Source organism: Onychomys torridus, chromosome 2 (genome assembly GCF_903995425.1).
Source record: "Onychomys torridus chromosome 2, mOncTor1.1, whole genome shotgun sequence".
Taxonomy (NCBI): Eukaryota; Metazoa; Chordata; class Mammalia; order Rodentia; family Cricetidae; genus Onychomys; species Onychomys torridus.
In genome coordinates, this window is record NC_050444.1 from 26,749,620 (window position 1) to 26,775,475 (window position 25,856).

General features: G+C 46.5%; 1 protein-coding gene across 1 annotated transcript in view; it reads left to right on the forward strand.

The window, feature by feature from the left end:
* The first annotated feature begins 1,904 nt into the window (after positions 1 to 1,904).
* Positions 1,905 to 25,856, forward strand: part of Znf704 (zinc finger protein 704) — a 198,260-nt gene continuing 174,308 nt past the window's right edge. Inside the window, exon 1 of the mRNA XM_036177672.1 lies at positions 1,905 to 2,771. Within this exon, the coding sequence (XP_036033565.1) occupies positions 2,322 to 2,771 (450 nt within the window). The 5' untranslated portion in view covers positions 1,905 to 2,321. The remainder of the gene's footprint in view (positions 2,772 to 25,856) is intronic.

A 25,856-nucleotide genomic window follows, 5' to 3' on the forward strand; every position in this document is an offset into this window, starting at 1 on the left:
GTAGCCCGAAAGCAGTTGACCATCAGAAAGTCTCACCCCATCACGAACAATGATTTACCCAAAGCTGCCTAGATGCAGTCCCCTCCTTCAGCTAACCTTCCACACTCTGTAGCTGAGCATCTCTACTGAGACAGAACCAAGTGCAACTATTGCAAACGTCCATACAAATGGCAGGAGATGCAGAGGGAATAGCCTGGATCTCAGGTGAGAGACCAATGATCCTTTCTAGCCCCTCCTCTTAAGGACAGTCAACAAGCCTGATTTCATGCAAGTGCCACAGCTGTTCTGATGACCTTGACAGCTGTTACAATAGCTGTAACATTCTACAACATATTCTCTTCTGCACTGCTCCCACTGTCCTTAAGCCACGTGTCCAGAGACCTATACACTTGGCCGCCTCTCTACAAATCCTCTCTCAAACCAGCCAAGCTACCCTCTTGAATCTGGAAGAGAGCACCTTAGCTGCCCTTGGCTATTCTTTGCAGCACCAGCTGAAACAATTTACTCCTTTCTGGGAGGGACTAGCTACTCTAAGACTTGATTCAAGACACACCCATAAATTACAAAGCCCCAACTGTTTGCTCTTTCTAGATTTCCTGAACAGGATATTTACAAATGAAAAGTTCACTAGAAACTGTAAGATCTGAATGTGGCTTGAGGGAGAGAAACCCTGGGGTGGTGGTGTATGAAGTGGGGCTGGGAGAAAGTGTATGGTTGTACACCTCCTTTTTAATACTGTAGGAACTCCCACTTTCACTGTGGTGACATTATCAAAGCTTTGGGAAGGAAAAAGGAAGTGTTGGTTGGAAAGGCATTTCAGAAAGAACAATGGACAGGACTTGTGGGCCTGTGCCTCAAAGGACGTGAGAAAGAAGAGTTTAAACCACACGACATTTGGGTGTGATTACTTCAAATAGGCATTTTCTGGAAGGTAATCAGTTTCCGGCAGGGCAGAGTTCATTTTCGAATCCTTGTCCTTATCCCTATTCAGCGGTTGGAAGAAACCCTCGTAAGCATTTAATGAGCCCCCATCACGAGTCTAGCAAGCCACGTGATGTTCAATCCCCAACAATAATGGGTGGATCATTCAGACACCTTTTACCCAACAGCTGATGAATAAAGAAGCTCCTCCCAGCCCTAGCCAAAATAGTAGAATTTAGGGGCATGATTTGGACGCAAAATACCTGGTTCACTATAGCCTAAGGCCAAACAACACCGGAAAGTCCTCAGAAAGTGGCAGTCATTCATTACGTGGCAAGCTGGCCTTGTGTGAGGTCTTCCGTCATATAAAAATTTTGGAATAATGATAGTGACCCCTTGGTTTGTTGCTCCTTCAAGACTTGGACAATGCCAGTAGACCAAATCAAGAGAGCCGAAGCTTTTTTGGAACTTGGCTGACATCACCAGGTAAGGTCCTCAGGTGGAAACTGGAAACAAATAAACAAACAACAAACAAAAAAACCAAATAACATCGAAGGGCCGGACTAGCGCAGAGCAGAGACTATGAGGCAAGGCCTACAGCCCGGGTGCTCAAAGGAGCCTGCCAGAGGCATCTGAAAATGTTGCAGAAATTTCAATGACCGAGGACTCCGGTTGGAAACTGACCCCAAACCTCGGATCGGCACACCTTGCCGGACTCCACTTTAAGCTCCAGTGTGGTGGCGGTCAGAGAACCACTCTCATCTGACCTCTTAACCGAACACCTTCTTCCTGGCTGAGCCTACGCTCCCCACCAGAGGGAGTCGCAGGCCCCAGGGGCAACGGTGGCCTCCGTGTCCCGGCCAACTGCTAGGAAGCCGGCAGATTTTTCAGAGAGCATGGGTCGGGGAAATAAATCCAGTCCGGGTTTTGTCTGAACGGGGGACGAGGAAGGCTGTGAGGACTGGGGAAGAGGAGGAGGGGGAGCGGCGGTGAAGACACCACACAAACAGCTCGCGCCCAGGACACCTCGGTAGGCCCTGAGCGCGCGGGCGCAGGGCCCGGAGAAGGCGCGCGCCGGCCCGGCCGCCGGCCGCATGGAGCGCAGCGCGGCCCGCGCTTCCCGGGCGGCGCAGGCGGAGGCAGCGGCGCGCTCGCTCACACCCACCCCCGCCCGCGGCCGGCGCGCCGCCCCACCGTAGCCGCCGGCGTCCCCGCGGGCCGGGCCAGCGAAGGCGGCGCCCGCGCGTCTTGCAGCCAGCGGCCGCGGCCAGCCCCGGAGGCGACCCCGCAGCCCCGCAGCCGCGCGTCCCCGGGCCCAGCAGTAGCAGCAGCAGCAGCCGCAGCAGCAGCCGCGAGGAGCCCGGCGCCCCGGGCCCGCAGCCCGGCGCAGGCAGGCAGGCATGCAGGCGAGGCGCCTGGCCAAGCGCCCCAGCCTGGGCAGCCGCCGCGGGGGCGCTGCGCCCGCTCCCGCCCCCGAGGCCGCCGCGCTGGGGCTCCCGCCCCCCGGCCCCAACCCGGCCGCCGCACCGGGAAGCTGGAGGCCGCCGCTCCCGCCGCCGCGCGGGACCGGTCCCCCGCGCGCCGCCGCCGCCTCGTCGCCGGTCCTGCTGCTGCTGGGCGAGGAGGACGAGGACGAGGAGGGCGCGGGCCGGAGGCGCAGGGCGCGCGGGCGGGGGGCGGAGAAGCCCCGAGGGGGCGCGGAGGAGGAGGACGACGACGAGGAAGAGGACGAAGAGGTGGTCGTCGAGGTGGTGGACGGCGACGAGGACGACGAGGACGCCGAGGAGCGCTTCGTGCCCCTCGGACCGGGCCGTGCGCTACCCAAGGGCCCGGCCCGGGGAGCCGTGAAGGTGCGTACCGGGGGGCGCAGCGGGTTCCGCGGGGCGGCGGGGCGCCGGGGAGGCCGAGCGGAGCGGCGCGGCCCGGGAGGGGTGTGTCAGGCGGCCGTGGGCAGCGCGCGGAACTGCGGCTCAGCGGCGCCCTGGCGGCCGGCCTGGCGCTGCTCAGAGGCCGGCTCGGCTCCTGGTCCCGCGAGCCTGTAGGAGACGAACGCTTCTCCCCGGCTGGGTGGGGAACTTGGGAACGGGACGAGGTAGGGGCGCCTTGCGCTCGATCGACGCGGCATTGACATTTTCTACCGCCTTGGGGACGCAGGACGTGTTCCCTTGTTCAAGCTTCTGGAAACTAGCAAGCAACCTGCAACACCTCCCTCCACCTGAGAACAGTTGTTGATTGCTTTCCATCACAGGCGCTTGGGAAGGAACCATGAGCCTGTGCAGCAGTAACCAAGACCTCGGTTTCCGCGTGCTGTTTGCTGGCGTCCCCCCACTCCCCCACCCCCTCCCCGCGCTTTCCCTCGCTTTCCTTAAACTGGACATCCTAAGCATTTTGTGTCCTCACCCCTCGCCCTGAAGATGAGGAAAGGGGAAAGGTGGTGGTGGGGTGACGTTTAAAACGATGTGACTTTCGGCTAATTGTCGCCAAGTCCCCATCCGCGCTAAAGCACCGAGCGATCTTTCCGTTTTTGTATCTTCAGGAGATAAAGGGTTTATTATTACACAACTGACTGGCAGAGCTTCCGAGCACGCTATTGGACAAAGCAAACTGCGTTGAGGTTCATGCACCGTGTATGTTGCTAAGAAGTTTTGAGGGCAGCAAGTGGCAAGCGAGGGAGAGTTGTTTCTCTAGACAGCAGAATAGTCCCGAATTCTTGAGAGTTTTCAGAAGAAAAAACATAATAAACAAGTGAACTTGATAGAGATTGTTGTTTGTTAAATCTCCCTGTGTCTGCTCTCAAAAGTGGCTGGAAGCTTGAAATTATATTTACAAAGAAAAGTTAAACAGCAGTTAGGGTAGCCTTGCAGTAGACGTGGGAATGTGTTTCTTTCCTAGACCACCCTGAAGTACGACTGACTGGCTCCTGGTGTGAGAAGATTGGAGCAAATGTTCATTTGGGTGATTGTTTTTGACAGCTGCTTGTTGGAATCCCGAGTGCCCACACTCATTACTCGGCCCGCTGAAAAGCTTGCTTTGTGTGGCAACAGGATATAGCTGGGTTTGAATTAAGTTCCATAGCATCAGTGACACTGAATAAGACAGGCTCCTTAGCAGTTTTGTTCAGACACACTCTGAAAAATGTGTCTGGGGGTTTGAACAGTGATTATTCAAGTTGAGATAGAAAAATTAATAATAAGTTATGCTCTGTGATCCAGGCAGGCCCCATGTAGGAAAGAAGTCTGTTCTTTAAATTCAGAATATCTAGGGTGTGATCGTTAGCATTAGCAGAAAAGATTTTTCACATCTCCAAATAAATTCAAATTCTTTCAAATTTCTAACACATTGCTTTGCTCACGACTTTTATAGCACATTGCTCACAACTTCTGAGAAGTTACATGTTGAGTACGCTGTGGTATAATTCACCCTCCTTTTTCATCACTTTAGCACTAGCCTGATACTGCATCCGAAGAGATTTTTTTTTTAATGGAACATAACAAATAAATTTGCATTTTTCTGTATATCCCTGTGTTCATTTGTTTGACAAATATTTACTGAGCACCTACTTGGTGCCAGGTGCTAATCTAGAACACAGCAGGGTATGACTTTATAATGCTCGAACATAATGCGCTGCATCCTAGCAGCTGCTAACACGTGCGTAATCACGACACCCGGGACTGTGATTTGTGCTGTAGCTACTCAGCTTTCAGTGAGTCTGCCCTCCAGCCTTCCCGAGCAGAGCCAAGGACCATGCCAGAGCCAGTTAAAGCAGAGAGCTGGGACTTGGGACTTCATTCAGCAAAGGGCCGGAATCAACAACCAGTTCCCCCTCTTAGCAAGTGACAGAAGTGAGGCTGCCTTCTTTCTTAGGATGGGGAGAGTGTGGCAGATTACCAGTGAACAGAAGCTTATGACCTTTCCTTTAACAAATATTAACATTACTATTGTGTGTGTGGAGTGTGCGCCTGCCGTGGCACACGTAGGGAAGTCAGAGGACAGCTTTGTCTGGAGTCCTTCCTTCCCATCCACCTTTCTGCTTTCCAGAGCTCAAACTTGGGTTGTCATGCTTGCATGGCAAGTGTCCCAACCCTCTGGAACATTTCAGCTGGTCCTATTATGACCTGCCGGAAAATACCTCCAAGAATTCTGTTTCCTCCTTCCTGCCTAAGAACCATGTTGTCTGATTTAGGGGCTGTGACAGAAATTGTCTTGGAGCTGCTGGGTGGGAAATTTACTGTTGGAGATGTATCTCAGTGAGAGTACCAGAGTGTGGAGGGCAGCCAAGTCAGTTTGAATCAGCCTGGTTCTTCTGCCCACTGCATCTTCCTTACAGATGTAAGTCAAGTGCACCCACTGCAGGAGTTGATCTTGCTGAGGTGCAGCTTGGATCAGGACTCAGGAAACAGAGGCAGGGGAGTGGTGGATGGGAAAATAAAGCTGGGCTTGGCTGGCAGCCTTGGGTAACGGTGGGGTGGCACTCTTTTAGATTCTAGGAAGAAAAGAGAAAGCTTTTAGGGGGCACCCTTCTGGGGAGGGGACATTTGATCTTCTAGCAGAGACACTTTGCACAGGATCTTCCCGAGATCCAAGACCGGGGAGTAGCGGTTGTAACTCTTGAGCTGAGAAGCAGCTCATGGCTGTGGCTGAAACTTGGTAGGAAGGAGATAGGTCTCAGAGGCAGGCCTGGGCCAGTAAAGGAAAAGGCAGGCCCTTTAAAGATAGAGTGTGAAGGCTTTGGAAGGTTTTCATCAGGAAGAGCTTGCCAGGTGGTTGGTATTTTTCAAAGCTGGTATTGTGGGTGCTGGGAGAGCGGTGAGGTGGTGAGGTACTGTAGCCCCTCCAGTCCTGGGAGATGTGAGCGCTGCTTGGCATTAGCAGCTGGCAAGAGTGGCGTAAGACAGTGGACCAATTCAGGGTCCATTGCGAAGCGCAACTTGCCAGCATGTTTGGTGGCCTGGATGAAGGAAGTGAAGGAAGAGGAATTCCGAATGAACTCCTGGCACAGAGGGTGGTTAAATAAGCCTTCTGCTGAGAGGGGGGGGCGGGGGGAGACGGGACTGCAGGGCTCAGTGCTTTGTTAGAACATATTAACAGTTGAGGTGATAGGAGACTTTAAGTGGAGGCAGCAGGCAGCCTGCTGGGTTTAGGATGTGAGAGGGAGGTCTGGGCTAGAAAGGGGGATTTGAAAATCCTGCACTGATGCCAGAGGCCATATAGTATCTCCTAGAGCAGCACCTTGGGCCAGGCTCTGGACGAAACAGTGCTTCAGTGGGTTCTAGGAGAAGCTGCTGGGGATAGTCGAAGCAGCATCAGATGTGTAAAAAATATCAAGTTCAGAAACAACGAGAAGCTCCAAAAACCAAAGGACAGTGAACAGAGATGAAAACGTATAGGATGTTGAATACATACAAAGCGACATTCATTTGTGCTAGACAAAAGGAAACAGTGCCTTTTTTTTTTTAAGGCTCATTTTTCTCTTACGTGTATGGATGCTTTGCCTGTGTGTATGTGTGTGCACTGTGTGTGCAGTGCCTGGGAGCCCAGAAGAGGATGTCATCCCCCTGAACTGGAGTTAGATGGTTGTGAGCCATCGTGTGGGAATTGAACTCAGGATTTCTGAAAGAGCAACCAGTGCTCTTAACTACTGAGCCAACTCTCCAGCACCACCATCCCACCCTACGCCATCATTATTCTTGACAGAAGTTTGTGTTGTAAGTCAAGTGGACTGAGCCTTGAAGGCAAGGTGAGGTTGTTAGGGTATGTGTATAGAGCTCTTTGACAAGATTTGTTCAGGAGTAAGAAAGGTCCACTTTGTTTTTTACGGGTGAGATGAAGTGAGCTCTGGACTAGGGATGAGAGTGTATGACTTTTCTGAAAGAGGTCACACTGTTAGTTTTCTATTGCTTTGTAACTTTGTAACAGATTACCATACTCTCTTTCCCCCCCTCGGATATAGCCAAGTCTTCCATGCTTTAGGAGTCCAGTTTCAGCCTGAACTTTGTTTGTTTCTAAGTCTCAAAGGGTTAGAGGGTTGATTTCTCATCCCGAGTTTGGCCAAGAAAGAATTCACACTAGCTTCAGAATGAATGGGCAGAATTCATTTCCCTGAACCTGAAAGGCAAGGGCCCTCCCCCGGCTTCTTGCTGACTGCACCTGAGTGCTCCATCTCTCCCGGAGCTCCTTTTTTCCAGCCCTCCCGTCCTCCAGTTGTTCGTCATGTCAGCTCCTCAGCAGGCTCTTGTTTATCAGACAGGCAAGGAGAATCTTGGGGCCAGGGTGGGGTTCTCTTCCATGGGCAGCAGTAAACTCATTGTCTTCGCTGTGTTATCTTGGTTGGAAACAAGTTTACAGGTTGTGCCCAGTCTAAAAGGCAGAGATATTATACAAGGGCCCAAGTAAGTGGAGATGTGAGGATCACTGGGCAGCATCCCTGGAAAGTAGGAAAGGAATGTGACGGGTCGGGGGAGGGAGGGAAGTGTCACTGGTCACTGCACAGGGCAGGTCCCTGGAAAGCTATAGACCTGGAACCCAGGTGGAAGAGGACTGCCCTTTGAACTCCCCTTCCAACCGACTGGAAAAGGCAGGGAAGGTGGAGGATTCCAGCTGAGGTACATTTTTGATCTAGATGCTGGTCAGGTGACTAGAGCATGCTGGCTCACCTCTGTTCTCGTGCAGCAGAAGAGCAGGAGCAGATGAGAGCGATTGAGGGTCAGTTAAGAGCTGGAGGCGTGAAATGATGTACGGGAGAGCGGGAAAGCCAGCCTGCTAGGGAGATGAAGTGGAGTTGCCAGACCGTATAGAGAGCCCATCTGGGGTTTGTGGTTCTGTGTTTATAGAGCAAGAAGCCTGCCTGGGCGTGTGGTTTCCCCAGCTCCATGCTCTTGTCTCCCGCACAGAATGATAATCATAAAAGTGATCCCAGCTAACATATCTCAGTGATTCGAGTGACCAGTGCAATTGTTTTAACCTTCACCAGGCACCAGAGCCTGCCAGGAGTGCAGTGGGGCAGGTGGGACTGTTAGTTTTACAGAAGGGACAGACAAGTAAGATGCACTGCTCTTCAGTGACAGACCAGAGACTGGAGTCCTGGGCAGGCTTCCTGTTGAGCTGCCCCTGTGGGAAAGGCAAAGTTGGATTAAGCAGGAGGTGGGCTGTGGGAAGAAGGAGAGGGACTGGTTCTTGCTGGTGCTGCTGGGCCCTAGGGGACCGTGGGACACACAATAATAAGGGCAGGGGTGGGGAGGAGTAAAAAGTTGTGGAGGAACAGAGGTTAGATCAGTAAAGCCCTGACAGGTTTCAAAAGAGTCTTAAGAGCGCTCACTGCATCCTTTTGAGACAGGAATTATCCTAAACATTTCATCTGAAGGAGGACTTCCTGAGGATGTAAAACTCGAAAATTAGTCTGGCCTCCATTCTCCAGCTTAGGCAATACCCCACTTCAAGATAAATGGTTGCAGACAGAGGTGTGAGTTTGTGTCCACAGCCAGGGCTCATAATCACACCTTGTTCCCTGTGGTCTGTCTGGGTCTTGTGTTTCTAGGTTCGTACCACCATATTCAAATAATTAAAAATGCACATACATAGTATATTAGCAAGGAGTTTTGTTTGTTTAAAAATTACTGTGGTGTGTGTGTGTGTAGGTGCACATGCTACTGCGTGCATGTGTGAAAGTCAGAGGACAACTTTGGGGAGTTGGTTCTCTCTTTCCACTTTGTTGAGGTGAGGTTTCTTGTTGTCTGTGTTACACTGTACTCTGGGTTAGCTAGCCTGTTAGCTTCTGGGAGATCCTCTGGTTTCTGCTTCTGGTCTTTGGTTTTGCAGTAAGTATGTGATACCTACAGATGCTTACCAGCACATCCACCATTTTTAAAACCTGCCTCCTGGGTGTCAGACTCAGGCCCTCAGGCTTCTGCCCATATGCTTTGATCCACTGGACATTCTCACCATCCCAGCATGTGTTACTGAAAGAGACGGTACAGAATGCACTGTAAGGAGGCGGTGGACCCCTTCAGCTAGAAATGTAAAGAGTAGCAGTTTTGTTTGATGCTTCCTTTCATGGGGTCCAGGAGGAGGAGGAGTGGGTTGCTATGGGGAGTAATGTGAGTGATTCTTTGTTTTGATTGACAGACTTGAGGTATGTAAGTCTTTCTAGTGTGTACTTTCTTTCCCACATGCATGTACTTTTAATCATATACACACCCAAGCATAAAGTGGGAAAATAGGTATTGACCCCCTAAAAATTAACTTAGGGGGCATAGTTTGCCTTGCAATTTCGAACTGGTTTGAGCTGTTCTAGCCCTCTGCCTTGAGTGCCCAGGCACAAACTAGGACGTTTTTAAATGGAAATTAAACACAAAAGGAGAATTACCAAGGCGTTGCTAAAGGAAAGGAGACCATTGCGTTGTTGGGAGCAGAAATCAGTGTGTAGATGCAGCGCAGTGCAGGTAATGGTCCAGTTGCTGAATGCATTGCTAGAATAGGTGGATGGGTATAGTTCCAGGCTAGGGGAGTTCCGGGTTGCTAAGCTTTCCACGCACTTGGCTGTCCCAGTCTGAAACCTTCTAATGTGCGGCTGAGAACCACATACTCATTTTTTGAGAGAGTAAAGAAATTAATGCTACTAAGTATCTGGGATGTACTACTTTATTACTATAGCCCCTCCCCCATTTAATCATTAATTTAAACAAGAAGAGAAACTTTGTATTACAATGTTTTCAGTTTCCCATTGGTAAGATACCCACTCTCCTCCCCCAAGTAACTTAACAAACCTCCTGAGAGGGTCTCTGCAAACACCGAGTGACACAGTGAACAATGCTTTAGCTAGCATTTTCCTAACAAACAGTGAAAGGGCTCTGCCAAACAGAGGAAGACTTTGATGATATCTCCATATTTGGCAAAGACAGAACAGTGGGGAGCTTGGATAACAAGGCCCAGGACAGTGCTTTTCAGGGCTCTGTAGAAGTTTAACCAAGCCGAACTCAGCAACCCAGAGAGACGGATAATTCACCGCTATAATACATTTAAGAGGAACCTGGACACAAAAGATGGCTGAGAGTTCACCAAGATGGCCTGTGTTGACAACTGAGGCAGGGCTGCTTCTAAATGAGGTAACGTGTCAGCAATGCTGTTCTTAGTGCTCCTAGTGTTAATGAGAGGCAGTCCGTGGCTGTATGCCAGCTCTCCAGGGATGGTTAACACATTTTTCAGCTTATCTCTTGACCATCAGATGACTCAAGGAGCCTCTGGCAGGGACCCCATGTCCCACACTGCCTTCCAGTGTGCTAACAAGTGCGTGTTTGTACAAACTGTTGGTGTTGGCTCACGCAGAAGGTGTGTGCCAAAGACACTACACAAAGTTGTCATTTACAGACCTGTAGTCTGCTGGAGTTTGAAGGGACACGGAGATTAACTAGGAATCTAATACCCTTCCCTGTGTATGGAGCTGATAGACCAAGAAATACCTGTCCATCTCTGGCTTCTAATACAGTGCCACTCTCTGCCCACCCCTAGTCACCACCCTCCTTCTGGGATTGTTCTTGTGCCCAGGAATGGACCTCACTGGATCACTGGCACTGTGGATAGACACATCACGGTTTTCCAAGGTATTCTATCAGTGTTGCTTGTCAGCTTCTGATTTTGAAAAGCTCATTCTCCTGTGTTACTGCGGGGGTTGGGGGGTGCTGCCTGATTTGCCACTGGTATGAAAGGTGGAGTCCTTTCTCTGTGAATCCTCTCTGGGCCTGTCCCTGCCCCCTTCCCTGTAAGGTTTTCAAAGGACACATATACTTAAGAGAATGGAGACAAATAGAAAGTCACCATGAGCCAACAGCCGTGACCCCGTGTGCCTGGTAAACTTGCCTAGTTAGTAGCTATGAACTCGGGTCTCTTCTCTTTTGTGAACACTTGAATGTGGTTGCATAAGACAGCCCATACCACAAGATTAACAAAAAGCGGACCTGAACTCCCTTACCTCTTAATGAGAAGGAGCCAAAGTGAGCCACAGCCCTTGCACATGCCTGAACTTTAAAATCCCAGGACTGGATTTATTCAGCCTCCCATCTCAGTTGGATGAGCACGTGCTCTGGGCTCTGCAGTCATGAGGCGGGAAGAACGCCCGTCTTTCCTGCCCTGCTGTACTTGTAAAATCAGAACTTCAGGTCTGTGTGAAACACTCTTGTCCCAGTGACATTTTGATGTTTGCCTGAGTTGGGAGATCTTAAGCTGCCCCATATAGTCTCATCTTAAGATGAATGCCTGGCTCTGTCTGGCTTTCAGCAGCATGTCACAATACTTGTGAACTCTGATGACCAACTTTGTGGCTTGGCCAGATCTGTTTCTAAATCAGGATGATTGCCGCGCATCTATTGTTCATGGCTTGCTCATTCCTCAGGGAGATACTTGGTGTACACATGGACATAGCAATGCATGGGCTACCTCTGCTTCCAGGGAGCCTGCAGTTCAATATTCCTCCCAGAAGATCTGGAGGGAGGTGAGCAGTCCTCAGTTCTTTTTGTGCCTAGTAAGATCATGATTAGTTCTTCCAAGCCAACTGACTGAGTCACAACTTGGCATGTAATTTTGATATATACTTTAAAACAATGCAACCAAACAATTTATGTTAAAGAAAATTATATGGTCTGGCCAGGAGGTAATTCCTAGACTGCATTTGGCAAGTAATCTCAGTTGTTGCTCTTTAGTGGATAAGAAGGAACAGAGTACAACTCTGAAATATGGGGCAGTAGATACGAGTGATCAAATTCACTTCACCGAAGATACTGTTTTAGAAAAGCCTGTGTTAGAATTTGTGGGAAAGATAGATTTGATTGTAAGAGGGCGTGTGTGTGTGTGTGTGTGTGTGTGTGTGTGTGTGTGTGTGTGTAGGCCAGTGGTCAGGGTTAGGTGCATCATTGCCATTTAATCAATTAAAAACTTATTTATTGTGGGTTTATTTGGGGGGGTACATGTATGTTCATGTGACACATACGAGAGACTTAAGGACCCACCCCCATAACTGGAGTGACAGATCATTGTGAGTTGCCGTGTGGGTGCTGGACCAAACCCAGCTTCTCTGTAAGAGCAGCCAGTGCCAACTGCTGAGCCATCTCTCCAGTCTAGCCACTTTGTGTTTTGAAACAAGGTCTCTTACTAAACATGGAGCTCATTGGTTCAGCTCAGCTGGCTGGCCAGTGAGCCCCCAGGATCTCCGCCTCCTCAGCACCGGGGTGTGCGCTGCCATGCCTGACTTTTTCTGTAGGTACTGGAGATCTGACACTAACCGAACCCTGTCTGCAGCCTCTACTGTAGAGTTTTGGAGAATCTAGAGCACCCCAGAAATGTACATTGGGATTGGAGTCTGTTGGGTCTGTGAGTGTGAAGAAGTGGAACGTGCCTTCTGGGCTTGCCCTGTGAGGGCTTCAGTGCATGTGCTTTCCCAGGAGATTCTTGGGGACATCCTTGCTTCCCCAGTGTCGCTTCCATAGTGGAAGATGTGAGGACAGTGCTATTTCTACTTTAGGGCATACTGAGTAGCCAATCAAAATGAGTGAATGTCAAATGTGACAGCATTTTAAATTTAATCCAGTCTGCCTGCCTGCCTGCCTGCCTGTCTGCCTGCCTGTCTGCCTCCCTCCTGCCTGCCCGCCCACCTGCCCTTCTCTTTCTTTTAAAGACTCTATGTCCTAAGATTTTATTAGCCAAGTCTTGCAGTCAGGACAGTTACCTGTTGATGGGAACTTCACTGTAGTTTTTTAGTTAGATGCTACAGGAGCAGGCTTGGGTCCAAGTTGATGACCCTGCAGTACCCCCACCTCACTGCTAGTCCTCTATAAATTGGGACCTGACGCAGAACAGGCTCTGGCTTCAGGTCTGTCTTTGCAATATGCTGTGTGGCCAATATATCATGCGTGCACCCCAATAAACTTACCTGGGGGGGGTGGAGAACAGAATAGCCGGTAGATGGACATAGAGGCCAGAAAATGGTGGCACACACACCTTTATTCCTAGCATTCTGAAGACGGATCTCTGTGAGTTCAAAGCCACACTGGAAACAGTCAGGCATGGTGACACAAGCCACCTTTAATCCCAGGAAGTGATGGCAGGGAGCAGAAAGGTATATAAGGCGTGAGGACCAGGAACTAGAGCTGGATAAGCTTTTAGGCTCTTATCAGCAATTCAACTGAGATCCATTCGGATGAGGACACAGAGGCTTCCACTTTGAGGAAATAGCATCAGCTGAGGAATTGGGGAGGTGAGGAAGCTGTGGCTTGTTCTGCTTCTCTGATCTTCCAGCATTCATCCCGATACTGGCTTCAGGTTTGATTTTCTTTAAGATTCGCCTTACAATGCTTGTTGTGTGACCTTTCTCACTGGCATTACTGCTCTGGGCTTTAGTGTTGTAGTTGAACATTTGGGGCAACATTAGCCCATCATCAGCAGTTGTTATGGAATGTGGCCCGGAGACCTCCCCAAAGTGGGTGTGAATGGAAGTGCATTTCTTTTTATGGTTTTTGAAAGGATCAATTTGTAATTTGTTTGAATCCCCAGTCCTGCTCTTCTGTGGACTGTGCTCTCCAGGCAGTTCAGTGAGCTGCCTCCCAAAATGTCTCATTCATCTGAGCTCCTGGTACGGTAGGTAGTGAGTCTTCCCCCCGCAGCCCAGAAAGCTGCCAGTCATTTTCCTATGCAGAGGGCACAGACTGTCTCTCTTCTGTTTATACCTATAGCTCTGGTACTGTAGCAGCCCAGTGGTCCAGCTGGGTGGGGAGGCCCCTCCACCACAGTGTGAAGTTGCAGCCTGAGGTGGAAGTGTAGGATGTCACTTCTCTTTCTCCTTTGCATGGCTGAGAGTCTCTCAGTGTGGGCTTGCCCTTCCTAGATTTCTGTGTCTTGGACTTGGTAAGGGAGTCATTTTTCATGGAGAAGACGGGACATTCGCCTGAAGTTTGCCATCCAGTTAAAAACAGATAACAGATTTTTTCCAGTAATAAAATATTTCAAAATAACAGTGAATTGTGAGAGTCATAGAATACTGATACGACTATAAAGGAGTCACTGAGATAGGGTTTCTCTGTGTAACATCTGGCTCTCCTGCAACTCACCATGTAGACCAGGCTGGCCTTGAACTCACAGAGATCTGTTTGCCTCTGCCTCCCACGTGCTGGGATTAAAGGCGTGACATCACACCTGGCAGTTTATTTTTAGTGTGTATGTAACCATGAGTGTACCTGCAGAAGCTTGAGAAGTTCTCAGATCCCCTGGAACTGGGTTACAGGAAGTTCTAAGCAGCCTGCCATGGTTGCTGGGAACTGAACTCAAGTCTTCTATAAGAGCATTGAGGGCTCCTAACCAATGAACTCCTTCCCCATTAAAAAAAAATACCTATCATTATTACTATTATTGTTATTATTATTTTGAGGCAGGGTCTCACATCTATATCCATATCTAGCTAGAAACTCCTAGAGATCCAAATGCCGCTGCCTCCTGAGTGCTGTGTTTAAAGATATTACTCCCGTACCCTACTAAAACAGTAAATATTATGAAAGTAAGTTGCTAGCGGCGTGGTGGCACACCCGTAGACCTGTCTCCTCTGGAAGACTGAGGGAGAAGGATCGCTTGAAGCCAGGAATTAGAGACCAGCCTTGGCTAACAGTAAGGTCCCATGTACAGATAAACATTGTCATGCAGATTTTACAGGTACAAAGAAGAGAGAAAGTGTTCTGACCGGGCTTGACAGGTAGCTGATTCAGTATTGAGTTTCTAAGGCAATTATTTCATCTGGTCCATTTTTATTTTTATAGCTATAAGCCCCATTCTTGTGTGAAATGTAGAGAATAGTAATTTTCTTGGCCAGCTGGGCTCAAAGATGGGTCTAGGAGGTGAGAAAGCGAGGTTTGAGAAGTGTGGTTGTAATAGAATTAAAAATAACGAGGGAGCAAAGCACCATGGGCCATTTATACCAGGAAGGTATAGTTATTAATTTGTCTTCACGTCCCCAAAGAAGAGCATCAGTGAACGGACTTCTTCAGTTAACTGAGATACGGGATCGACACTGTTCCGTCGGCACAGCGCAGAGTGCCACAGGACAGACTCCTTTGGATATTGCTGAACGTTGTGTACCTGTTCCCCCGTTCAATACATTACAGCTTACAGGTGCTCCTCACGGCTAGCCTCATTTGACCCTCTTGATAAATGTAGAGGTTCGTAACATTTCTCTCGTTTTATGGATGTGGAAAACAAGCCTCAGAGAGAAATGGCAGCGTCTGTGGAAAGAAATACATATGAGGTAATTTCATATCAAATGACACAGATATTTGTCAAACATTTCAGAAAACAGTTGGGACCAACAGATTTAAAAAATAATTGGAATTGGTACCTAAGCAACAATGGAAATTCAAGGAGAGAGGAGACATTTTTGGACCAACTTACAAATTAAAACAATGTGAATTGCCATTTTCCTAAGTTGTCAAGTCCATGGAGCTTGTGCTGCGCAAGTCTGCTGTGAGTTACTCCCTGAGCACTGAGCTGCACGTTCTCTATTAGTTTGGGTCGAGATCCAAAGTTTAATTAAGAACATGTTCTTCAAATGCATGTTTTGGACAGTGTTTTCAATTAGTGGATCCATGTTCTTCCAACTTAAAGTGAATCTAACAAAATATTAGAAGACTAATAAAAAAATTGAATGACAATCTTAGAACTTACAAAAAATAAATGTGAAATGTGTCTATTTGGAAGAAAAATCGTCTTGTTTCATCATATGTTGCTTGTAAGTAGAAAATGCTCAGAGACAGAGGGATAGCTCTGTTAGTAGAGAGCTTGCTGTGTAAGCATGAGGACCTGAGCTCCATCCTCAGGACCCGGATGAAGAAGCCGGACGCAGTGATCTGTGCTCATAATCCCCGAGGTGGGGTGCAGAGACAGGCAGACCCTCAAGGCTTGCTGGTCAGCCAGCTCTGCCTGATTGGTGAGTACCAGGTCCTAGTAAAAGACCCCCTTTGCCAAAAATAAAGGGCTGGAGATAGATGGTGAGATGGTTTATTAAGTAAGAGCATTTGCTGTTCTTCCAGAGCACCCAAGTTCATTTCAGGGGCCTTTCACATGTGTGTGTGTGTGTGTGTGTTTAAAGATTTATTTTTGTTATTATTTTAAAACTGTGTGTGTGTGCAGGTTCCCAGGGAGACCTGAAGAGTGCATCAGATTCCCCTGGAGTTGGAGTTACAGGTGGTTGTGATCTGTCTTGTGTGGTTGCTGGCAACTGAATTTCAGTTTTTTACAGGAGAAGCAAGTGTTCTTAAATTCTGCGCCATCTCTCCAGCCCAAATATTAACTGTTTTCAATTATGTGCATATATGTGTGGCTGTGTTCACTTTTGTGCTGGTGTCTATGGAGGCCAGAATGCAATGGTGGATCCTTTGGAACTCAAGTCACAAGCAGGTACACTCCACCTAATGTGGGCACTGAGAGCTTAAGTCCTGTACCACAGCAGTAAGCACCTGTTGTTGTTTCGAGACAGGGTCTTACTATGTAGCTCATCTGTCCTGGAACTCATTTTGTAGACCAGGCTGCCCTTGAACTCAGAAATGGAGACAGTAAAGAATCAACTTTTCCCAGAGGGCTATGGACTGGGAACAGGGTAGAAAATTCTAGATTTGCTCAGGGTTTTACAGAAGACTTATGTGAATCGTTTATCTTATTGTTCTTTGTCAATAAATAATCGGGAGTCAGATATTGGGGTGAGAACCTGCAAGATCAGACAAGCAGAGGAGCAGCCACCACTCACCTCCTACATCTTCCATTCTTTCCTCCAAAAGGGCCGTGATCTTCTCTCAGCCTGCCTCACTACTTTCTGTCTTCTGTCAGTCTAGTCCTCCAAACCTCTATGGCTAATTTTGTTTAGCTAGTGGCTAGCTCTGTCCTCTGACTCCAAGCAAGCTTTATCAGAACACAATCAAAATATCACATGACACTTAGGCTATAGAGTCACCCGGGAGTTCAATTTATACACGTCTTGCTGTTTTAGCTAAGGGCAGGACAGGAGTTTGTGAGGGACAAGTAAAGTCCTCTACTGGTGAAGAGCACCCATCATGTCTTTGAGATGCTTTGCCTTGCACAGAATTTCCTGACGAAATGTTCTTCACTGGAGCTGGAGAGGTGGCTTGCTGGTTAAGAGAACTTGCTGCTCGTGCAGAAGACTCTCAGTATCCATCCCACAAGTCTGCAACTCTAGTTCAAGGGGATCCAGTGCCCCTTTCTGGAATCTGCACACACCGTGGTATACGTACATGCAGGCAAAACACTCCTGAACATAAAATAAAAATACATCAACAAAGTGCTTTTATTTTCTTTCAATGCAAAAAGAAGTTTGTAAAAACAAAATAAGTGCCTTAAAACATTAAGAAGGGCATTCCATTGCACTGGCGCGAACGAGACCACATGGCGGTTACCGTATCCACTGAGATGTTTCAAAGGCTTGGATAAACCAGAAAACTGTAGTACAGGAGGCAGGATTGGAGAAGGCTGGACGGGATCAGACACGCACAGCCAGTGCGTTGGCCTATCGTTGTCCCATTTCAGCATTTGGACATGGTCAACAAGTCGTGTGTGTACTGAGCAAACACATTGGCAATAAAACCCTTGGTTCTCTACTAGCAACCTGGAAAGGGGCCCCGACACCCCAAGTCAGCTCTCATTTATACTTACACCTGTCAAACAGAAGCTTAGAATTAGGTTTTGCTCAAAAAAAATTCCAAGCAGTATGGGAATAAAGAAATCTCATTCTTAAACTTTGCTTTACCCACAGCTACTTGAGATTTTTATATGAACTACTATGTATGTATGTTTATAGATATGTTTATAGATATGTATGTATGTATGTATGTATATGTTAGACTTAGTGTGACCTGATGGAGGGTGGCTATTAGAGGAAAGTGAGCCAGTATCCACAATTGCAGCTTTTAGTAAGTAATCTATTGTATATGTGTGTGTTTTGTTTTTGGTTTTTTTTGTCTTTTTTTTTTAAGAGCTGGGCACCTCTTTAAAAACATTTACTTATTTTTACATTTTTTTTTCTGGTGGTTGGGAATGAAATACCAAGGCTTTCAAGTGAAGGCTAGAGGACAGCTTGGTAGAACCAGCACTCTCTTCCACCATCTGGGTTCTGGGGATCGAACTCAGGTTAGGGTTGGGTGGTTGCAAGCATCCCACTGGCTCCTTGTCGCCACTCTTAACCTATTGGTCACCTTCTTCAAGCTGAATTTTCACCACGTAGCCGAAAGAGGTGAAGTGAAAGTCCTTGAGGTGCAAGTGCTCCTGTTGTACAGACCTGGCATGGCTGGTGACCCATTTCTTAGATTGCTTACGTAGCTGAGAGCATAGGACAAGATTCATTTCAGATTAATGTGCTGAAAAATTTAAAATAAAAATGTTAAGAAAATTAGAAAAGACATACAACCAACAGCATTTGTATATGCCTGTTGCTGTTGGTGTAATGTAGAAAACCATCTAGGTCATAATGGGCCAAGATGGCTTGGGAATCTGCAGTGTAACCCCTAGACAATTCTGGGTACCTTATACCAACAGTGGGTCAGGGTGACACAAAACAGAGAAAGCCCTTGACCTGCTCATTCACTTATGCACGGTATTTGGAGTCCCTCAATTTGCCTTCAAGATTTCTCTTTGTAGCCGGGCAGTGGTGGAGCACGCCTTTAATCCCAGCACTCGGGAGGCAGAGCCAGGCAGATCTCTGTGAGTTCAAGGCCAGCCTGGGCTACCAAGTGAGCTCCAGGAAAAAGTCGCAAAGCTACACAGGGAAACCCTGTCTCGAAAACCAAAAAAAAAAAAAAAAAAGATTTCTCTTTGTATGTTACCATAGGAAACAAAGCTATTTCTAAAAGAGAGAAAACCCAGGGTGGTGGCTAGTGCCTGTAAGGGGGCCTGTGGCACACAATTTGCTTGAGTATAGGGATTTAGACCAGTAACATGACCTGCCACTTTAAAAAACAAAGCACCAACAGCTTCCTCATAAAGGCTACTTTCTTTTTCAAGAACCTTAAACCTATGAGCAGAGATTTAATTTAAAAAAGAAGTGTGTGTGTATGTGTGTGTGTGTGTGTGTTTAGGATCATAATGTTAAGAGAGTCAGTTTAGCTGGGCATGGTAGTGGTACACTTTTGGAGGCAGAGGAAGTAGATCTTGAGTTCAAGACCAGCCTGGTCTATACAGTGATTTCCTGGACATCCCGGCCTACATTCAGAGACCCTGTTTCAAAAACACCAAGAAAAAGAAAGCGCAAGAGAGTCAGTTTTGAGGCTGGTGAGCTGGTTGAGTGGATAATGGTGCCTGCTAATTACTAGAGGTGCATCCCTGGGACCCACATGGTAGGAGAGAATTGATGCCTTCAAGGTGTCTCCTGACCTCCACCTGTGCTCATGTGTACACACACAAAATGTAAAAAGTAAATCATTTTACTAGGGAAACAAACATTCTAAATATTACTCACCTCACAGAGTTTAAAAATATACAAAACAAAAGCCAAAAAGAGAAATAGACAAATGAACAGTCATTGTTGAATATTTTAATTATTGACAGAATTGGTAGCCAAAAAATTAAGAAAGTAGAGAATACTCGAAAAGCACTATTAACAAAACTAATTAATGTTCATAGAATGATTTGTCATAGAAAACTGAATGGTTTAAAAATAAACCTCTTATACAATAAATATTCACAAACTGACCTGTTTTTGCTTGGATTTGGAATGCCCCAGGGTTAGTTGCTAGCTGAGAAGGGAAATGATTGGATCATAAGGGCTTTGATCTGACCAATGGATTAATCCACTGATAAGTTTGAAATTTGAAACATAAATTAACAGAATACACCACATGGAGTAGCAAGATACTTAAGTAATTAACTATAGCTCAGAGAAATGGAATAGATCTTTTTCACATTGGCCTGATGCCTTCACCAGTGAAATCTATCAAATAGAGTCACACATCACATCAGGATGTTTCAGGTAACAAAGACCACATATCCAGAGGTGGACCTAGACCTCTAAGATTATGGTACCTGGCTGATTTTGTTTGTAACACAGATACTAGGATGTTTCTTACCTATAAAACCCTTGAAAAAAAATGTATTTCTCAGAGCCTATCTCTGTGTTTAGCAACACATAACAATACATGGAAAAAATAATACCAATTTTACAAAAATCTCTATCAAAAAAAAAGAGATAAGATGATTTCCTTCCTAAAACATAGTGTGTCTTCCACTAGCACTATACAGTATTATTACAAATGATGAGTATTAGCCGGGCAGTGATTGCACTCGACTTTATCTGAGCACTTGGGAGGCAGAGGCAGGGAGAACTCTTGTGAGTTCAAGACCAGCCTGGTCTACAGAGCTAGTTTCGGGACATCTAGGACTGTTACTCAGAGAAACTCTGTCTTGAAAAACCAAAAAAAAAAAAAAAAAAAAACCGAAACAAACAAGCAAAAAAACCAAACCAAACCAAACCAAAAACCAAATAATATTATAGACTTTAGACTTTCATATGTAAAACATTATGCTTCTTTTATGACTGGCTTTTTTCTCCTCTAGGAATGTAAGGTTGGTTAAATATTTAAAGGTCAGTCAATGTAATTTACACTATTAGCAGATTGAAAGGGAAACTATTCATTCATGATTTAAAAAATACTTGGCCAATCATGGAAATTCTCTAAACTGATACAATGTATTAGAAATTTGTAGCTACCATAATACATGTGAAACAACACCATTCAGTGACTATCAGGACTAACTTAAAGGTGTCTTTTATAACCTGTTCAGTTAGCATTGTCATGGAGGTTTGAGCCAAAGTGATAAAAAACAAGAAAAGAAAAAGGATAAAGATTGGAGAAGAAGAAAGAAAACTTTGTGCTTGCTTATGGTATACACAGAGAAAATCCTATGGAAGCAGCAAAAGCTGCTGAAATGAGATTTTTAAAAACTACATTGACAATTGACACTAACAGCATTTTGAAAAAAACTATACGAAAACCTACTACTGTAGAAGCTTCTTAAAATATGTACATATGTAAAAAGAGTTAAGTGAAGTTATTCTATGGTGGGATAATACCCCCTAATGCCAGGAATGGGTTACTTTTTTATGAACTGTTAACCACTGGACTTTAACACACACACACACACACACACACACACACACACACACACATACCTCACATCTGCCTACATCACAGGCTGTTACCATTGATCTTGTTTATGCTCCAGAATTTGACAGGAAACCTCTATTGGCGAAGACATAACATACTTGAGTCATAAAAATAGAGATAACAAGCAGGTACTGGCCTGGAAGTTTTATCTCTACTGCCTAACTTTCACAGTGTTGGAACGTGCTATCCATATTACCCTGGAGGAGAAAAGTTATCTGTCTTACCCAGTTTTGGAACCCAAAAGCTACAGTAATTACTGGCATGGTCAGATACACCCACTGGTGCAACAATGGTGTGAATGTTACGGGCGCAACCAACCACACTCTGATTGGATTTAAGGCCAACTCCACAAGATGGAACTTACACCTAGCACAGCTAATGAGACCTAGAACCAGCGGCTGCATAGGCCCCAGGGACAACCTGTTTACTGCTGTTCTGCTAAATCGACATAGTATCATGATGACTCCTGATGACTTATTGCGGTTCCCAAAGATTAATACACTTTTCAGCCCTCATCAGAGAAGCTGCTTCTTGCAGTAGGTCTCAGGTAACACAGAGTCCTAACGCTGCTCAACATGCAGAGAATAAAAGATTTTGGAATGCTCAGCTCTCAATGAAGTGTCTACTTCACACTCCTCCCCAAGGCTTAGGGATCTTCAAAGAAGGAAGAGAGAGAAGACTTTAAGAGCCAGAGGTGCTGGGTGACATGCTAGAAAACAGTGTTCTCTGGAGAGAACAGGGCAGATACATATACAAACAGCAATTGTGACAGCATGCACAGCAAGCTAGACCAAATCCCAGCATGAAGGGGAATTGGACAGGAAGCCCCACCCCTAGGTGAGGAGTTATTAGCAATTGATTGCTGCTGGGAGAGGGAGAGTCTTTCTTTAGTGGTGTGACCTCTAGTATGTCAACCACACTCCAGGACTCCAGCACAGACTAGCCTTGATCTGGGCCAGGGAAGAAAGGAGAGGGAACATGAAGTTGGGTGGGTGGGGATGATAGGCGGAGTTGAGGGTGAATATGATAAAAATATGTTGTATGTAATAGGTTTCCTGCCTCCAGGTAATACGTTTTTCTCTGCCAATGCAGTGAGCCAGATCAAGCCAAATTGAAAAAGTATAACAACAGGTATATTTGAGCAGAGCAACTCCCGGGTGGGTACTCCAGTCCCAGAGATTGAGGCCAGAGAAGTTGCACCCCCAAATGAAAGCAGGGCAATGTTGTGGGTTGTAGGAGAGGGGTGATGATGTGTCTGCCACAATCTGGGCTTGTGCCCAAATATGGTCAAAAGCTGAGTGGGTAGGGGAGGACTTGGGTGGAGGCAACTTCAGGGGAGGAAGCAGCTGTAGCCACTAAGAATTTGGAACTGGACTTTTTGGTGCCTTTTCTTTGTTCAGAGACTCTGAGTGGGCGGGGTTTGGAGAGAGAGACAGAGAGACTGAGGGACAGGAATGGGATAAGCCTGAGGGAGGGTTCATCCCAGCATAACTGCCTCATCCTTTCCCAGGATCAGGCACTCTCCATTGTTTCAAACATCCACCAAACCTTACAGTATGATATTCACAAAATTAATAAAATATTTGGAAAGGGTAACACTTGTGAATTTAATAAACAAAGTCCTTTAAAATGCTCTAATGATAACATTGAAAACTAAGTAGGCAGAGATAAAATTAATGAAAACTTCAAAACATTGTGTAGTTCTCTGAAATGTTGAGGAGAGGACTCCAAGGAGACTTCCGTGAAGACATTGATTTACTGTGTTCAGAGACACCCGTGTGTTTATGCTAACAATTCTCCACAAGTGTATAGATCCCACAGTCTCAGTCAAAACCTCAGCAATTTTGCTTGTTTCATTTTGTTTGACAGCGTCTTACTATACTCCTCTCTCTGGCCTGGAACTCTCAAGGTAGACCAGGCTGGCCTTGAACTCATCGAGATAGATCTGCCTGCTTCTGCCTCCCAAGTGCTGGGATTGAAGGTGTGCAGCACACCTGACCCAGCAGAATTTTTTTTTTTTAATAGAGATGGACAAACTAAAGTATAATTAGCACTTGAAATAAGTTTGAAAAATAAAATTTGAGTTCTTTATTCCTAGACAAAGACAACAGAGAAAACCAGTGGACTCTGTTGAACTAGCACATTTGGAAGGATGGATAAAGGGTGGGGCACAGCCTGACAAATCCGTACACTTCCATAAGGAAGTCAAGGAAACCATCTCTGCAACCTCTGAGTAGGCAAAGATGACATTTCAGAGAAGATCCAGACATCCAGACAACACTAATTATAAAGATGTTTGTTAAATGTTACCAAAATTAAAAACTTTTGCTCAAGAAATACAATTAAGAAAGCATTAAATGCAGACCTCAAACAGATTTGCCCCGTCACGTTTATTGAAGTATATTAAAACACGGAATTCCTCCAGTACTCTGTGCTTCGCCGCTTTGCTGAGTTACTGTTTTTGAAAAAGGCCCCTGGGGGATTGTTAAGCAAACAAGCAACTGTTCTGTGAGATGAACAGGCAGGGACAGGAAGGCATGGGGCATACAGTGCAGCCTTCATTTTGCAACAGGGAGACCTGGCAGTGAGTAGTAGTGTTCTAACTTACACAGCTGCATTCATCTTGGAGTTCCTGACTTCCTGTCTTCTGTTGTTAAAAGCAGAGGGACTGGGGTTTGAAACATTCGCCTAGCGGCTAGGATCAGGTAGCAACACTTCTGATTTTAGCTCCCAGTGGCTATCTCAAGAAATTTCACTTCACTGTTGCTGTTGTTAGAAAGTTAGTTTCAAATGCTCCCTAATGATATTCTCTTGTAGAGGCCAGTGGGATGGGAGCACAACTCATGGATTCCTGGGTTTTGCTTTGCTGAGAGTGTGTGTGTGTGTGTGTGTGTGTGTGTGTGTGTGTGTGTGTGTGTAAAGAAGATGGTATAAAGAGTGTTTAAAGAAGATGGTGATGTTGACAGGATGGCTCTAGGGAGCAGAAGCAGAGACAAACTCAAGCCTTGGAGTGTCTCACTAGGGAGGGAAGCTTCACTTGAATTGCATAAAGGGAAATGAACATTTGTGCGTGTTCTACCTGTGGGTTCCTGAAGCAGACATTGATTTTTTTTTGTTTCTTGTGTTTCCTAGTGCTCTGCCCGTTAGCATCCTTTCTCCATGCAGTATAATATGTTCAAATCCTATAGTCATTGCCACTTAGGTTAATGATGAGCTACGTGGCCATCGTGTTGAAGTGGCTTATTTAAGGTGACTTAGTAAATGGCCATTATTTAAATCCTCTCTACTTTGTGAACCCTTTGTCTCATCCACCATGTGGTGACTTTCCTGTTGAAATCTTTCAGGATGACTGTCTTCCATAGTCTTCTGTGTACACCACATGCCACACACCCCCTGTCACCTTTTCTGGTGGCTTCCAGGCCCTCACCATTGTCTTCCTTATCTCTCCTCATCCTGCTGTTGACACTAGCCCAGGCCCAGCAGATGCAGCTCTGTAGAAGGGGGTGCTCTTTAAACAGGCTTGAAAGCATAGGAACGGAGAGAACAGAGTTGTTCCACACTCTGGGTTTCCTCTGGCTTCCTCCTCTCTCTAGTTCATCTATTACCGAGTCCTACTTTCCCCCATGATGCTCTGCTTCCTCAGCATTCACTTTTGATTCCAACACTTTCCTCATTGCCTCCCTCCCCCATAATTCCCTCCTTATTTAAGACTGTTTTCTCCAGAACTACTAAAATAATCTTGGGTTTTATGTAACCTTTTCTTATTTTAGAAGCTGTATTTGTAGAACATATTAAGGTCCTGGTAGGAATAAAGGAGCTAATAATAATATGGGATTTCGCTCATCTTCCACAGGTTTTTGCTGGGTCTGGGTTATCAGAGCAGAGTCACAGGGAGATCTCTTATTTGCCAAGCTCTGTTAACGATCCACCTTAAAGCAAAGAGCTCAAGCTAACATTGGTGCTTGAGCAGCCAAAAGAGATGTCAGAAGTCCAGCGTGTTACCTGCTTGCTTCAAGTCAGGAGCTTGGTTTGTTTGCTTGTTACGCAGAACAACTTCACCCTTGTGCTCATTTAGAAAACACACTTCACACTTGTGGCCCCATTCTAGAAAACACACTTCACACTTGTGGCCCCATTCTAGAAAACACACTTCACACTTGTGGCCCCATTCTAGAAAACACACTTCACACTTGTGGCCCCATTCTAGAAAACACACTTACACTTGTGGCCCCATTCTAGAAAACACACTTCACACTTGTGGCCCCATTCTAGAAAACACACTTCACACTTGTGGCCCCATTCTAGAAACGAGCATTTCTGAGCTGTATTGGTTCTTTTCTGTTGCTGTGATTAAATGACCCGACAAACAACGTGAGGGAGAAAGGGCTTACTTTGGCTCTAGTTCTAGAGGGATGGAGGCCATCATGGCGGCAGGAGTTAATCACACTGCGTCCACACGCAGGAAGTAGAGAGACAACAGCAGAGTAATAGTTTTCTAACTTACACAGCTGCACTCAGCTTGGAAGCTTCCTGTCTTCTGCTGCTGCTGTTAAAAGCAGAGGGACTGGGGTTTGAAACATTTGCCTTGAGGCTAGGATCAGGTAGGGACAGTTCTGATCTCTCCCACACCCCAGGTGCTCTGCTCCCTCCAGCAAGGCACCTGGCTCCTCCGAAAAATCCCATCACGTTCCCAAACAGCGCCACCATCTGGGGGCCAAGTATTCAAACGCATGGGCCTGCAGG